General features: G+C 42.6%; 1 protein-coding gene across 1 annotated transcript in view; it reads left to right on the forward strand.

Annotated features, from left to right (window-relative positions):
- Positions 1-15729, forward strand: part of THADA (THADA armadillo repeat containing) — a 1857831-nt gene that overhangs the window by 1597005 nt on the left and 245097 nt on the right. The window contains exon 35 of the mRNA XM_053712286.1: positions 9244-9388. Within this exon, the coding sequence (XP_053568261.1) occupies positions 9244-9388 (145 nt within the window). The remainder of the gene's footprint in view (positions 1-9243; positions 9389-15729) is intronic.

Raw genomic sequence — 15729 nt, forward strand, 5'->3', positions numbered from 1 at the left:
CTAGCGGCGGCCAAATTCATCAGATTTCAGTCGGACAACATCACGACTGTAGCATACATCAATCATCAGGGAGGAACAAAGAGTTCCTTAGCGAAGAAGGAAGTAACCAAGATAATCAGGTGGGCGGAGGATCACTCTTGCCATCTATCTGCAATTCACATCCCAGGAGTAGACAACTGGGAAGCGGATTTCCTAAGTCGTCAGACTTTTCACCCGGGGGAGTGGGAACTCCACCCGGAGGTTTTTGCTCAGCTGACCCAGCTATAGGGCATTCCAGAGTTGGATCTGATGGCGTCCCGTCAGAACACCAAACTTCCTCTTTACGGATCCAGGTCCAGGGACCCCAAGGCGGCATAGATAGATGCTCTAGTAGCGCCTTGGTCCTTCAATCTGGCTTATGTCTTTCCACCGTTTCCCCTTCTCCCTCGGCTGGTAGCCAGAATCAAACAGGAGAAGGCCTCTGTAATTCTGATAGCGCCTGCGTGGCCACGCAGGACTTGGTATGCAGACCTAGTGGACATGTCATCTGTCCCACCATGGACACTGCCAATGAGGCAGGATCTTCTAATACAGGGTCCATTCAAGCATCCAAATCTAGTTTCTCTGCAGCTGACTGCTTGGAGATTGAACGCTTAATTCTATCCAAGCGTGGGTTCTCTGAATCAGTCATAGATACTCTGATCCAAGCTAGAAAGCCTGTCACCAGGAAAATTTACCATAAGATATGGCGGAAATATCTTTGTTGGTGTGAATCCAAGGGTTACTCGTGGAGTAAGATTAGGATTCCAAGGATATTGTCTTTTCTCCAAGAAGGATTGGAGAAAGGTTTGTCAGCTAGTTCCTTAAAGGGACAGATATCCGCTCTGTCTATCCTTTTACACAAGCGTCTGGCAGAAGTACCAGATGTTCAAGCGTTTGCACAGACTTTAGTCAGAATCAAGCCTGTCTATAAACCTGTGGCTCCTCCATGGAGTCTAAATTTAGTTCTTTCAGTTATTCAAGGGGTTCCGTTTGAACCTCTACATTCCATAGATATTAAGTTATTATCTTGGAAGGTTTTGTTTTTGGTAGCTATATCTTCTGCTCGAAGAGTTTCAGAATTGTCTGCTTTGCAGTGTAATTCACCCTATCTGGTGTTCCATGCAGATAAGGTAGTTTTGCGTACCAAACCTGGTTTTCTTCCTAAAGTTGTTTCTAATAAGAACATTAACCAGGAAATCGTTGTTCCTTCCCTGTGTCCTAATCCAGCTTCTAAGAAGGAACGGCTTTTACACAATCTTGATGTGGTTCGTGCTTTGAAATTCTATTTACAAGCAACTAAGGATTTCAGACAAACATCATTTTTGTTTGTTGTCTATTCCGGTAAGAGGAGAGGTCAGAAAGCGGCTGCTACCTCTCTTTCCTTCTGGTTGAAAAGCATCATCCGATTGGCTTATGAGACTGCTGGGCAGCAGCCTCCTGAACGAATTACAGCCCATTCCACCAGAGCTGTGGCTTCCACTTGGGCTTTCAAGAATGAGGCTTCTGTTGAACAGATTTGTAAGGCAGCGACTTGGTCTTCACTGCATACTTTTGACAAATTTTACAAATTCGATACTTTTGCTTCTTCGGAGGCTATTTTTAGGAGAAAGGTTTTGCAAGCAGTGGTGCCTTCTGTTTAGGTTACCTGTCTTGTTCCCTCCCTTCATCCGTGTCCTAAAGCTTTGGTATTGGTATCCCATAAGTAAGGATGAATCCGTGGACTGGATACACCTTGCAAGAGAAAACAGAATTTATGCTTACCTGATAAATTACTTTCTCTTGCGGTGTATCCAGTCCACGGCCCGCCCTGGCAATTAAGTCAGGTTAAAATTTCTTGTTTAAACTACAGTCACCACTGCACCCTATGGTTTCTCCTTTTTTTCATAACCGTCGGTCGAATGACTGGGGGGCGGAGCCAGAGGGGGATCTATATGGACAGCTCTGCTGTGTGCTCTCTTTGCCACTTCCTGTAGGGAATGAGAATATCCCACATGTAAGGATGAATCCGTGGACTGGATACACCGCAAGGGAAAGTAATTTATCAGGTAAGCATAAATTCTGTTTTTTTGTTTTTTTTTAATGCTACATTTTAGTGCTCCACTTGTTATCTAGCCCATAATGTCTATATGTAGTGAACTGTTATCCTAATAGCAACAAGACAGGCATGTAAGGTCTTTTAAACTTAGAGTCTGTATGTTGTGATAATGTTCGTTCAAGTCTAAATAGGCCCTCATTTGTTTAGTAAATTGTTTGTGTATAGCTGTAAACAAAGAAAATGTATTTACTTTTTTGTTTTCCTTAACACTGCTAACTTTACATAGAGAATAAAACATGTTTTAATGAATTAAACAAAACTGATGGGGCAATAAATGTGGGTAACGAACCTAGATTTATAACACTATAAACTCTGATAATGCAGTTTTGTTACTAATCTTTTCGTATCCCATTCGTATCGGATTCATCAGCTGTGTGTATCACCTCCAGGTTCCTTTTCTATTGGTGAAAAGCCTTCTGTACATACTCTGTGCCACGCTGCACAGTGTTCTTACCACCCCCAGACATCTCACCAACAAGTAGATGAGAACAAACATGAGAAACAATCGTAGCATGTCACAGTAGCAGTAAATAAAGATACCCAGAATAGTTTGAGGAAGCTCAAACTACTTACCTCTGTGTATAGTAACACATATAACCAATTTATGTTTTGCTTTTACACTCTAAACTCTGATAACGCCTCCTAGACACATAATTCTGTTACAAAAACCTTTGTATTCGTATCATGATTAGCATCTACCGATTACAGGTGGAGGGCATAAAACATGAGAACAAGTGTTTTTGTATACATTTCTCTTGTAAGGTGTATCCAGTCCACGGATTCATCCTTTACTTGTGGGATATTCTCCTTCCTAACAGGAAGTGGCAAAGAGAGCACACAGCAGAGCTGTCCATATAGCTCCCCCTCTAGCTCCAACCCTCAGTCATTCTCTTTGCCGGCTCTAAGCAATAGGGTCCCTCTCGGGAGGGTAAAGTGAATGTGGTGTTAGAATTGTAGTTTTTGTTTTTCTACAAGCAAAAGTTTATTTTAAATGGTACCGGTTTGTACTATTTACTCTCTAGCAGAAAAGGGATGAAGATTTCTGCAGAGAGGATGATGATTTTAGCATGTTGTAACTAAAATCCACTGCTGTTCCCACACAGGACTGAGGAGTACAAGAAAACTTCAGTTGGGGGGAACGGTTTGCAGATTAAGCTGCAATAAGGTATGTTCAGTCATTTATTTCTAGACAAGACTGTGATAATGCTAGAAGAGACTGACAAGATCCCCATGAGGGAAGGGTAAGCTTTATTCAGAGACTAAGTATGTAATTACAAGCTTATATAACAGGGCTAATTTATGCTGGTTGACACTATTTTATGGCAAGTTGACACTTTTTTATGGCAAACGATTTTTACTACTAAATATTTTTGAGACACTTTGAAGGTCCCTTTGGGTTTCTTTCAGGGGTTGTTACCCACATGGCTAATATTATAACTCTTGGGAGTATTTCTTTAGGCCTCACAGCACCGGAGTAAGGTGGGAGGGGCCTAATTTCACGCCTCAGATGCGCAGTTAGATTGACTAGATCTTCAGGCTGTTTTCACATGGAGGCTCCTGCTACAGTTTGAGGACCCATAAGAAGCTTTTTCCCCATAAATCTGACTCCTAAGGGAAGGTAGGGCCACAGCAGAGCTGTGGCAAGGTGCTAAAGTTGTTTTAACCGGTCTGTTAGCTTATTATTGATCCGGTTTGGGCATTAAGGGGATAATCGTTTTTATTGCTAGTTGTGCAATCTTACCAATGCGTCAGGTACATACTGTGAAAATTTCAAAAAGTTTGGTGCATTTTTCACTGTTTTGGAAAATTGTGTGCCTTTTTTATCTCTTAATGGCACAGTAACGTTTTTTTGCAAAGTGTGTTTTTGCTTCATTAAACTGATTTCTAAGCCTGTTTGTCTTACTACTAGTCTGTTAAACATGGCTGAGTCCAAGGAAAATCCTTGTTCAATGTGTTTAGAAGCCATGGTGCAACCCCCTCTCAGAATGTGTCCCACTTGTACTGATATGTCTATACACTTTAAAGATCATATTGTTGCACTTAAAAATGTGGCCCAAGATGATTCTCAGACTGAAGGTAACGAGGGTAGTCCGTCAACCTCTCCCCAAGTGTCTCAACCAGTTACGCCCGCTCAAGCGACACCTAGCACCTCTAGTGCGTCTAACTCTTTTACCTTACAAGAATTAGCGGCAGTCATGGATAATTCCCTCTCAGTATTCTTATCTAGACTGCCCGTGTTACCTGCAAAGCGCGATAGCTCTGTTTTAAGAACAGATTATGTGCATCCTGACGCTTTAGTAGCCGTATCCGATATACCCTCACAACGCTCCGAAGTGGGGGCGAGGGATTTGATGTCTGAGGGAGAAGTTTCCGATTCAGGAAAAGTTTCTCCTCAGACAGATTCAGATACATTGGCTTTTAAATTTAAACTAGAACACCTCCGCTTATTACTCAGGGAGGTATTAGTTTCTCTGGATGACTGCGACCCTATGGTGGTTCCAGAGAAATTGTGTAAAATGGACAAGTACCTAGAAGTCCCTGTTTACACTGATGCGTTTCCGGTCCCTAAGAGGATTGCGGATATCGTTACTAGGGAGTGGGATAGACCAGGTGTTCCCTTTGTTCCCCCTTCTGTTTTTAAGAAAATGTTCCCCATATCTGACCCCATGCGGGACTCGTGGCAGTCGGTCCCTAAGGTAGAGGGGGCTGTTTCTTCACTTGCTAAACGCACAACCATACCAATCGAAGACAGTTGTGCTTTTCAAGACCCTATGGATAAAAAGTTAGAGGGTTTACTTAAGAAAATTTTTGTTCAACAAGGTTTTCTTCTCCAACCTATTGCGTGCATTATTCCTGTAACTGCTGCAGCTGCTTTCTGGTTCGAGGCGCTGGAAGATGCGCTCCAGACGGAGACCTCATACGAGGACATTATGGATAGAATTAAGGCTCTAAAGCTGGCTAATTCTTTTATCACAGATGCCGTTTTCCAACTAGCTAAGTTAGCGGCAAAAAAATTCAGGTTTCGCCATTTTGGCGCTCAGGGCGCTATGGCTAAAGTCCTGGTCGGCCGATGTGTCGTCAAAATCCAAGCTCTTGAACATCCCTTTCAAAGGAAAGACCCTCTTCGGGCCTGAATTGAAAGAGATTATTTCAGAAATCACTGGGGGTAAAGGCCATGCTCTCCCTCAGGACAAGTCCTTTAAGACAAGGAATAAACAAAATAATTTTCGGAATTTCAGGAGCGGTCTCACTTCATCCTCCCCTGCTGCAAAGCAAGAGAGTAATGCTTCACAACCCAAGGCAGCCTGGAAACCTTACCAGGGCTGGAACAAGGGTAAACAGGCCAAAAAGCCTGCAGCTGCCACCAAGACAGCATGAAGGGGTAACCCCCGATCCGGGACCGGATCTAGTAGGGGGCAGACTCTCTCTCTTCACTCAGGCCTGGGCAAGAGATGTACATGATCCCTGGGCATTAGAGATTGTATCCCAGGGATATCTTCTAGAATTCAAGGACTCTCCTCCAAGGGGAAGGTTCCACATTTCTCATCTGTCTACAGATCAGACAAAGAAAGAGGCGTTTTTACGCTGTGTAGAAGATCTACATACAATTGGAGTGATCCACCCAGTTCCAATTGCGGAACAAGGGCTGGGTTTTTACTCAGATCTGTTTGTGGTTCCCAAAAAAGAAGGAACTTTCAGACCAATCCTGGATCTCAAAATTCTAAACAGATTCCTCAGAGTCCCATCATTCAAGATGGAGACCATTCGGTCAATCTTACCAATGATCCAGGAAGGTCAATATATGACTACCGTGGATCTAAAGGATGCGTATCTGCACATTCCTATCCACAAAGATCATCACCAGTCTCTCAGGTTCGCTTTTCTGGACAAGCATTATCAGTTTGTGGCTCTTCCCTTCGGGTTGGCCACTGCTCCCAGAATTTTTACAAAAGTGCTAGGGTCCTTCCTGGCGGTTTTAAGACCGCGGGGCATAGCAGTGGCGCCTTATCTAGACTACATCTTAATTCAGGCGCCGACTTTCCAAAGAACCAAGTCTCACACGGAAAAAGAGTTCTCTCTCCCCCCTCACAAGAGTTCCCTTTCTAGGAACTTTGATAGACTCTCTTAACTACTTGCCGAGCCCTTCACTCCATTCCTCGGTCAAATACAGTTGGACCAGGAGACCAGAGATTCTCTTCTCTGGTGGTTGTCTCAGGATCACCTGTCTCAGGGAATGTCTTTCCGCAGACCAGAGTGGATCATCGTAACGACCGACGCCAGCCTGTTGGGCTGGGGTGCAGCCTGGGACTCCCTGAAAGCTCAGGGCTTATGGTCTCGGGAAGAAGTTCTCCTCCCGATAAACATTCTGGAACTGAGGGCGATATTCAACGCTCTTCAGGCATGGCCTCAGCTAGCTGTGGCCAAATTCATCAGATTTCAGTCGGACAACATCACGACTGTAGCTTACATCAACCATCAAGGGGGAACAAGGAGTTCCCTAGCAATGATGGAAGTAAACAAAATAATCAGGTGGGCGGAGGATCACCCTTGCCACCTCTCAGCAATTCACATCCCAGGAGTAGACAACTGGGAGGCGGATTTTCTAAGTCGTCAGACTTTTCACCCGGGGGAGTGGGAACTCCACCCGGAGGTGTTTGCCCAACTGACCCAGCGATGGGGCACTCTGGACTTGTATCTGATGGCGTCCCGTCAGAACACCAAACTTCCTCTCTACGGGTCCAGGTCTCGGGATCCCCAGGCGGTGCTAATAGATGCTCTAGCAGCGCCTTGGTCCTTCAATCTGGCCTATGTTTTCCCACCGTTTCCTCTCCTCCCTCGTCTGGTCACCAGAACCAAGCAGGAGAAGGCTTCGGTGATTCTGTTAGCGCCTGCGTGGCCACGCAGGACTTGGTATGCAGACCTAATGGACATGTCATCTGTCCCACCTTGGACTTTGCCAATGAGCGGGCCCTTCTAATACAAGGTCCTTTCAAGCATCCAAATCTAATTTCTCTGCGTCTGACTGCTTGGAGATTTAACGCTTAATTCTATCAAAGCGTGGTTTCTCTGAGTCGGTTATAGATACTCTGATTCAGGCTAGAAAGCCTGTCACCAGGAAAATCTACCATAAGATATGGCGAAAATATCTTTTGTTGGTGTGAATCCAAGGGTTACTCATGGAGTAAGATTAGGATTCCTCGGATATTGTCATTTTTTCAAGAAGGATTAGAGAAAGGATTGTCAGCTAGTTCTTTAAAAGGACAGATATCTGCTTTGTCTATACTTTTACACAAACGTCTGGCAGAAGTACCAGACGTTCAAGTGTTTACTCAGGCTTTAGTCAGAATCAAGCCTGTTTATAGACCTGTGGCTCCGCCTTGGAGTCTAAATTTAGTTCTTTCAGTTCTTCAGGGGGTTCCGTTTGAACCCTTACATTCCATAGATATTAAGCTTTTATCTTGGAAAGTTTTGTTTTTGGTAGCTATCTCTTCTGCTCGCAGAGTTTCAGAGTTATCTGCCTTACAGTGGGATTCACCTTACCTGATTTTCCATGCAAATAAGGTAGTTTTGCGTACCAAGCCCGGTTTTCTTCCTAAGGTTGTGTCTAATAGGAATATTAACCAGGAAATTGTTGTTCCTTCTCTGTGTCCTAATCCTTCTTCGAAGAAGGAACGTCTGTTACACAATCTTGATGTGGTTCGTGCCTTAAAGTTCTATTTACAAGCAACTAAGGATTTCAGACAAACATCTTCACTGTTTGTTATCTATTCTGGTAAGAGGAGGGGTCAGAAAGTGACTGCTACCTCTCTTTCCTTTTGGCTGAAAAGCATCATCCGTTTGGCCTATGAGACTGCTGGCCAGCAGCCTCCTGAAACAATTACTGCTCTTCTACCAGAGCAGTGGCTTCCACATGGGCTTTTAAACATGAGGCTTCTGTTGAACAGATTGTAAGGCAGCGACTTGGTCTTCACTGCATACTTTTTCCAAATTTTACAAATTCGATACTTTTGCTTCTTCGGAGGCTATTTTTGGGAGAAAGGTTTTGCAAGCAGTGGTGCCTTCCATTTAAGGTACCTGTCTTGTTCCCTCCCTTCATCCGTGTCCTAAAGTTTTGGTATTGGTATCCCACAAGTAAAGGATGAATCCGTGGACTGGATACACCTTACAAGAGAAAACAGAATTTATGCTTACCTGATAAATTACTTTCTCTTGTGGTGTATCCAGTCCACGGCCCGCCCTGGCTATTAAGTCAGGTAGATTTTTTGTTTAAACTACAGTCACCACTGCACCCTATGGTTTCTCCTTTTTCTTCCTAACCTTCGGTCGAATGACTGGGGGGTGGAGCTAGAGGGGGAGCTATATGGACAGCTCGGCAGTGTGCTCTCTTTGCCACTTCCTGTTAGGAAGGAGAATATCCCACAAGTAAAGGATGAATCCGTGGACTGGATACACCACAAGAGAAAGTAATTTATCAGGTAAGCATAAATTCTGTTTTTTTATATTTTATCAGCCAGTCTAAGTGAGCGTGTCATGTTTATATGTACTTATGTGACTTGCTCCACCATGTGATCCTTGCACCTGTAGCATTGTGGGATTTGTAGTCCTATCTTCCCTTTCAGTTCCTGTGAGATGTGGATTGTCTGAGGCCTTGACAAGCAGAGTTAAAAACTTTGATTTGAACCAAGCAGCAGTAAAGAAGAAGAATTTGAGGAAGATCAGCACTTTTTAATGTAAAGCAGCACACACTCACTTTTTTCTAATGACCAAACTTGACAAGAAATAAAGTTACTCTTTAAGCACTTGCAGATGCGAGATTGCTAACAATTCTAAGATGAGGTATGACTATTTATTTGGGATGAGGAATGCATTGGTTTTACTCAAACAGTATCTAAAACCTCCTCTTAAAATGTTGCAGAAAAAGCCGTAAGAGGGTTCCAAATTTGGAGTTCATTGTTTGCTATTAATGTGTAATCTGCTAATTAAATAATTATAAAAACAATTAATAAGTTATGTAGTTAATTAAAACGGCACAAGTAAACTGTAAAAAACAGTGTCAGTTTAGGTTGGAAGAAGCCATAGAAACAAAGTAAACAAAACATTTATATATATGTGTTTTTTCTCCTCAGACCATTGACACAGAGTTAAATGACTGGCTCTGCCTAATAGTTCACTGTTGTGAAGATGAGCTCCAAGCTGAAGTGAAACTGGCGTCTGCAGAGATTCTCGTTAATGTTGCACCACATTTTCTAATTAACCAACTGCCTGTATTAGGTAAGGTCTTTTTTTGTAATTGAAGTCTTTAAAGGGACATGAAACCCATTTTTTTTTCTTTCATGATAGAAAGAGCATGCAATGTTAAACAACTTTCTAATTTACTTCTATGATCTAATTTGCATCATTCTCTTGCTTTCCTTTGCTGAAAAGCATATCTAGATAGGCTCAGTAGCTGCTGATTGGTTGCTGCACATAGATCCCTGGTGTGATTGACTCACCCATGTGCATTGATATTTCTTCAACATCCGATATCTAAAGAATGAAGTAAATGAGAATGTTGTTTAAAATTGTATTCTCTATCTGAAACATGAAAGAAAAATGTTGTGTTTAGTGTCCCTTTAATAACGAATGTGCAATAAGCACCCTGAGTATTTGAAGCATATGATAAAATGCCTCTAACTTGTAGAATAAAATATTAGGACTTGTGAGTATAAATTCCCATTGCTATAGTAGTCAATAGAATTCCCACCCAAAATTCAGAAGGGACTTCTGTGCTTTCATTATATACTGATACCTTGGTAGGATATCTCCGTTTATGCTTAGTTCCAGTTAGGGTGCCAGGTGTCCAGCAAAGACCTGACAGTCCAGTATTTTAGCATGCTGTCCAATCAAATATTCACATTCAACACATTACAAATATGGAGAAGAAAGAAGTGAGCGGTGGTCAAGGAGGTCAAATCACTTCTGTTTATGTGTTTTACTGACAGCCAAAGAGGTGAAATTATTTATTTGTATGTTACAGGCAGCCAAGGATACAATGACTGTTCGGTTGTGAAAAATATGCATAGTGGGATCAAGAGTGGGACTAAGGTAGAGCTTTGGGAGCGGCATTGTGTTACGTACCATCATGCCCAGTCACCTACAGATTGTACAGTATTTTTATAGAGGACAGCTGGCAAAGATCCTCTAATGTTGAAGTATTTGATATTTTGCTTAGATGAATGAAGATGGTTTGAATTTTCCTGGTACAGCACACTTTTATATTAGCAGGTTCCAGCAACCCACTGAACACAGATGGGGCAATTGTCAATGACCTTCAAGCTCCCACCATACATTTAGCCTTATAGTCATGAGTGGATATCCCTGGGGTTTCATACATGCATTAAAGGGACTGTCAAGTCAAAATAAACTTTCATGATTCAGATAGGGCATGTAATATTAATCAACTTTCCAATTTACTTTTATCATCAAATTTGCTTTGCTCTCTTGGTATTCTTTGTGAAAAGCTAAACCTAGGTAGGCCATTGCACTGCCTCTTATTTCAGTGCATTTTGACAGTTTTTCACAGATACCGTTAGTTCATGTGTCTCATATAGATGACATTGTGCTCACTCCTGTGGAGTTATTTAAGAGTCTGCACTGATTGGCTAAAATGCATGTCTATCAAAAGAACTGAAATAAGGGGACATTCTACAGAGGCTATTACAAGGTAAACACAGAGGTAAAAAGTGTATTAATATAACAGTGTTAGTTATGAAAAACTTGGGAATGCGTAATAAAGATATTATCTATCTTTTTAAACAATAAAAATTCTGGAGTAGACTGTCCCTTTAATTCCTGTTTCCAAAAAATGCACTTTGGCTTGCTAAGTTGCTTGTATGGTTTGGCAAGATTTGTGATTGTGTGTTACATTGAATATGTCCCAAGAGGCTGATGACCCTGGTCTGCATGTGCCCTATGTAGTTAAATATAAAAATGTCACTGCGGCGGTTAGATGTTGTATTGTTTGGAAGACTAAATTTACTGCAGTTGTTATTTCGGAGGATATTCCTCAGATAGTGTTAGAGGTTTGTGACTGTGTTGTTGAACCTTAAAGGTTTAATTTTTAAAGATCTAGTTAAAATTAAACTTTCATGATTCAGATAGGGCATGCCATTTTAACCCCTTAAGGACCACAGCACTTTTCAATTTTCTGACCGTTTGGGACCTAGGCTATTTTTACATTTCTGAGGTGTTTGTGTTTAGCTGTAATTTTCCTCCTACTCATTTATTGTACTCACACATATTATATACTGTTTTTCTCGCCATTAAATGGACTTTCTAAAGATACCATTATTTTCATCATATCTTATCATTTACTATAAAAAAATTTATAAAATATGATGATAAAATGGAAAAAAACACACTTTTTCTAACTTTGACCCCCAAAAGCTGTTACACATCTACAACCACCAAAAAACACCCATGCTAAATAGTTTCTAAATTTTGTCCTGAGTTTAGAAATACCAAATTTTTACATGTTTTTTTGCAAGTTATAGGGCCATAAGTACAAGTAGCACTTTGCAATTTCCAAACCATTTTTTTTCCAAATTTGCGATAATTTCATTAGAACACTGATATCTGTCAGGAATCCCTGAATATCCCTTGACATGTATATATATTTATTTTTTTAGTAGACAACCCAAAGTATTGATCAAGGCCCATTTTGTTATATTTAATGCCACCATTTCACCGCCAAATGCGATCAAATAAAAAAAAACGTTCACTTTTTTACAAACTTTTTCACTAACTTTAGGTTTCTCACTGAAACAAATGGTTGTAAATGCTTCTCTGGGATCCCCTTTGTTCAGAAAGAGCAGATATTTATGGCTTTGGCATTACTTTTTGGTAATTAGAAGGCCGCTAAACGCCGCTGCGCACCACAGTGTATTATGCCCAGCAGTGAAGGGGTTAATTGGGGGGCTTGTAGGGTTAATTTTAGCTTTAGTTTAGTGTAGTAGACAACCCAAAGTATTGATCTAGGTCCATTTTGATATATTTTATGCCACCATTTTACCCTCCAAATTCGATCGAATAAAGAAAATCTTTCACTTTTTTACTAACTTTGGGTTTCTCACTGAAATTATTCACAAACAGCTTGTGCAATTATGGCACAAATGGTTGTAAATGCTTCTCTGGGATCCCCTTTGTTCAGAAATAGCAGACATATATGGCTTTGGCATTGCTTTTTGGTAATTAGAAGGCCGCTAAATGCCGCTGCGCACCACATGTGTATTATGCCCAGCAGTGATGGGGTTAATTAGGGAGCTTGAAGGGTTCATTTTAGCTTTAGTGTAGAGATGAGCCTCCCACCTAACACATCCTGCCCCCTGATCCCTTCCAAACAGCTTTCTTCCCTCCCCCACTGCACAATTGTCCCCGCCATCTTAAGTACTGGCAGAAAGTCTGCCAGTACTAAAATAAAAGTTTTTTTTTTTCCCTGATCCCCCCAGAGAGCTCTCTAACCCTCCCCCCACTAACTATTTGTCCCCATTTTGGGTACTGGCAGCTGTCTGCCCTGTACCCACTTAGCAATCAAATGTTATTGATTTCCCCCTCCTCTGCCACCCACCACGACTTGAAACTTTCAAATGCCTTAGATTGCGGCCGTGCACGCGCGCTCCCGCGACATCCTCCGGACGTTTCCCAGCGATGGGCCGCCCACCCGCCTCCCTGCAGCTTCTCTCACCCACAAACGATTTGCACCATCACTGGCCGATGCAGAGAGGGCCATCAGTGTGCCAAAAAAGGTATTGCAGTGATACCTCAATATCGAGGCATCACTGCAATACCTTGAAAGTGGCTTGAATCGATCAGGATCGCTTCCACCACTTTAAACCCCTAAGGACGTACAGGGTACGTCCTTGGTCGTTAACTGACTTTTTTGTAGGACGTACCCTGTACATTCTTGGTCGTTAAGGGGTTAAACAACTTTCTTATTTACTTTTATCATCTAATTTGCTTTGTTCTTTTGGTATTCTTTATTAAAAGCTAAACCTAGGTAATCTCAAATTGTAATTTCTAAGCCCTTGAAGACCGCCTCTTATCTAAATGCATTTGACAGGTTTTCACAGCTAGAGGGCGTTAGTTCATGTGTGCCATATAGATAACATTGTGCTCACGTCTGTGGAGTTACTTATGAGAGGGCAAGGACTGGCTGAAATGCAAGTCTGTCAAAAGAACTGAAATAAGGGTGCAGTCTGCAGAGACTTAGATACAAGGTAATTACAGACATAAAAAGTATCCTATAATATAAAAGACCAAGTGTGTTTGTCGGAAGCTGTCATGCGCAGTAGAGACTGCGCGAGGACAAACACACCTGGCCTTTAGGATCCTGACAGCAGAGGTGGTGTGGCGTAGCTGGCGGGAGCACCACAATGGGGCGGGTCCGGGTGTGGTGAGGGGCGTGACTGAATGGGATGTCACAATGTGGATGTGATCTGTGGACGTGGCCTACGGGAGCGTCTTGATGGGGCGTGGCCTGGCGGGGCATCGCAATGGGGGGTGTGGGTGACCGGGAGTGGCCGTGGCTCCGAGAGAGCCAAATAGAGGGGTGAAAGAGAGCCAGAGAGAGCAAAATAGAGGGGGAGAGAGAGAGAGCAAATGAGAGGGGGAGAGAGAGAGCAAATGAGAGGGGGAGAGATAGAGCCAAAGAGGGGGAAGAGAGAGAGCCAAAGAGGGGGAAGAGAGAGAGCCAAAGAGGGGGAAGAGAGAGAGCCAAAGAGAGGGGGAAGAGAGCCAAAGAGAGAGGGGAAAGAGAGGGGGCAGAGAGAGCAAACGAAAGGGGGAGAGAGACCACAAGAGAGGGGGGAGAGAGAGAGCACGAGAGGGGGGGAGAGAGACTGAGCAAAAGAGAGGGGGAGAGAGGGGGAGAGAGAGAGAAAGCAAAAAAGAGGGGGGAGAGAGAGCAAAAGAAAGGGAGAGGGAGAGAGAGAAAGCAAAATAAAGGAGGAGATTGAGAGAAAAAGCAAAAGGCAGGGGGAGAGAGAGCAAAAGGCAGGGGGAGAGAGCGCAAAAGAGAGGGAGAGAGAACGCAAAAGGGAGGGGGAGAGAGCGAGAGCAAAAGAGATGGGAGAGGGAGAGAGAGAGAAAGCAAAAGAGAGGGGGGAGAGAGAGCAAAAGAGAGGAGGGGAGAGAGAGAGCAAAAGAGAGGGGGGAGAGAGAGAGCAAAAGAGAGGGGGGGGGGAGAGAGAGAGAGGGGGAGAGACAGAGCAAAAGAGAGGGGGGAGAGAGAACGAAAGACAGAGGGGAGAGAGAGCAAAAGAGAGGGGGAGAGAGAGCAAGGGGTGGGACCGCTGTACTGCAAGAACTGGCCCGTGTGCACGGGCTTTAGGACTAGTATTAATATAAATGTGTTGGTTATGCAAAACTGGGGAATGGGTAATAAAGGGATTATCTTTTTAAACAATAAAAATTCTGGAGGAGTTACGTTTATGTACCTAATGGATTTCAGATTTTTCTGTTCTGTATAATCCAGAGTTCATACCTTTTCTTTACCTTGCAAAGTGCTTTGTATGATTAAAAGTTTGTCATCTAGGTCTCCTTGTTTTATGTCTGGGAACCCTCCTACAGAACGCATACACTACTAGTCAAAGGTTCTCAAATTGTCAAGCTTTTATTGAAATATACTCGGTTTAGTGTCTCAATGTACTTTGAAATCTAATCATAGAACAAAACTGAATCTAGATTTTCAAATCATCAAAATATAACCACCTTTTACAGATATAACAGCCAAACACACTTGTGGCTTTCTTTCTGCAATGGAAATAAAATATTGTTCATGAAGGGGGGGGGGGGGGGCGTGACCATGCAGCCACCATGACAGGCAGCAATGTTGGGAACGAAGTAAGAACAGCTGTAAATATGTTGTATATCAGCTGAACTAGAAGCAATATGCTCTCAACTTTAGGCAATAGCAACTCAGCATAAAGCTTTGATCTGATTGCTACCACATTTGTGGGGCTGCTTCCCATGATTCCAATCTGGACCACGTATACGGGGTAAATAGCACAGCACATGTCTGTGCTCTATTTTGGTTTTAATGTACTGAGCCAAGAAATTTACACCAAAGCGGATCAAGCATCGCATCTCTTATATAAGTGAAGATACTAATTTTTATTGTGCATTACTCTCTATAACTTCTTATAACTAACACTAAGCTCTAGAAAGAAATGGCAATGAGGGTGTAAGCATTCGAGAAAGCCGTTTTAGAGATAATTAGAGGATCATTTACAGAAACTTATCAGGCTTCTGGACAAATGCTTTGATTTTAACTTGCCTTCTTAACAAAAGACAAAATGTGGCATGAACTCTGCAAAAGACCTGCATGAGACTAGTGAGGGTCACCTATATATCCCTGATGATTTAACGCAGGAAGACTTTTCAACAGCCTCTAAGGTGACGAAAGAGATATTTTCTTCTTAAATGGAAAGAGTCCACAGCTGCATTCATTACTTTTAGAAATTAAAACCCTGGCCACCAGGAGGAGGCAAAGACACCCCAGCCAAAGGCTTAAATACTCCTCCCACTCCTCTCATCCCCCAGTCATTATTTGCCATTCGTCTCAGGAGGTTGGCAGA

The sequence above is a fragment of the Bombina bombina genome, chromosome 4, assembly GCF_027579735.1.
Source record: "Bombina bombina isolate aBomBom1 chromosome 4, aBomBom1.pri, whole genome shotgun sequence".
In the NCBI taxonomy this organism is placed as follows: domain Eukaryota; kingdom Metazoa; phylum Chordata; class Amphibia; order Anura; family Bombinatoridae; genus Bombina; species Bombina bombina.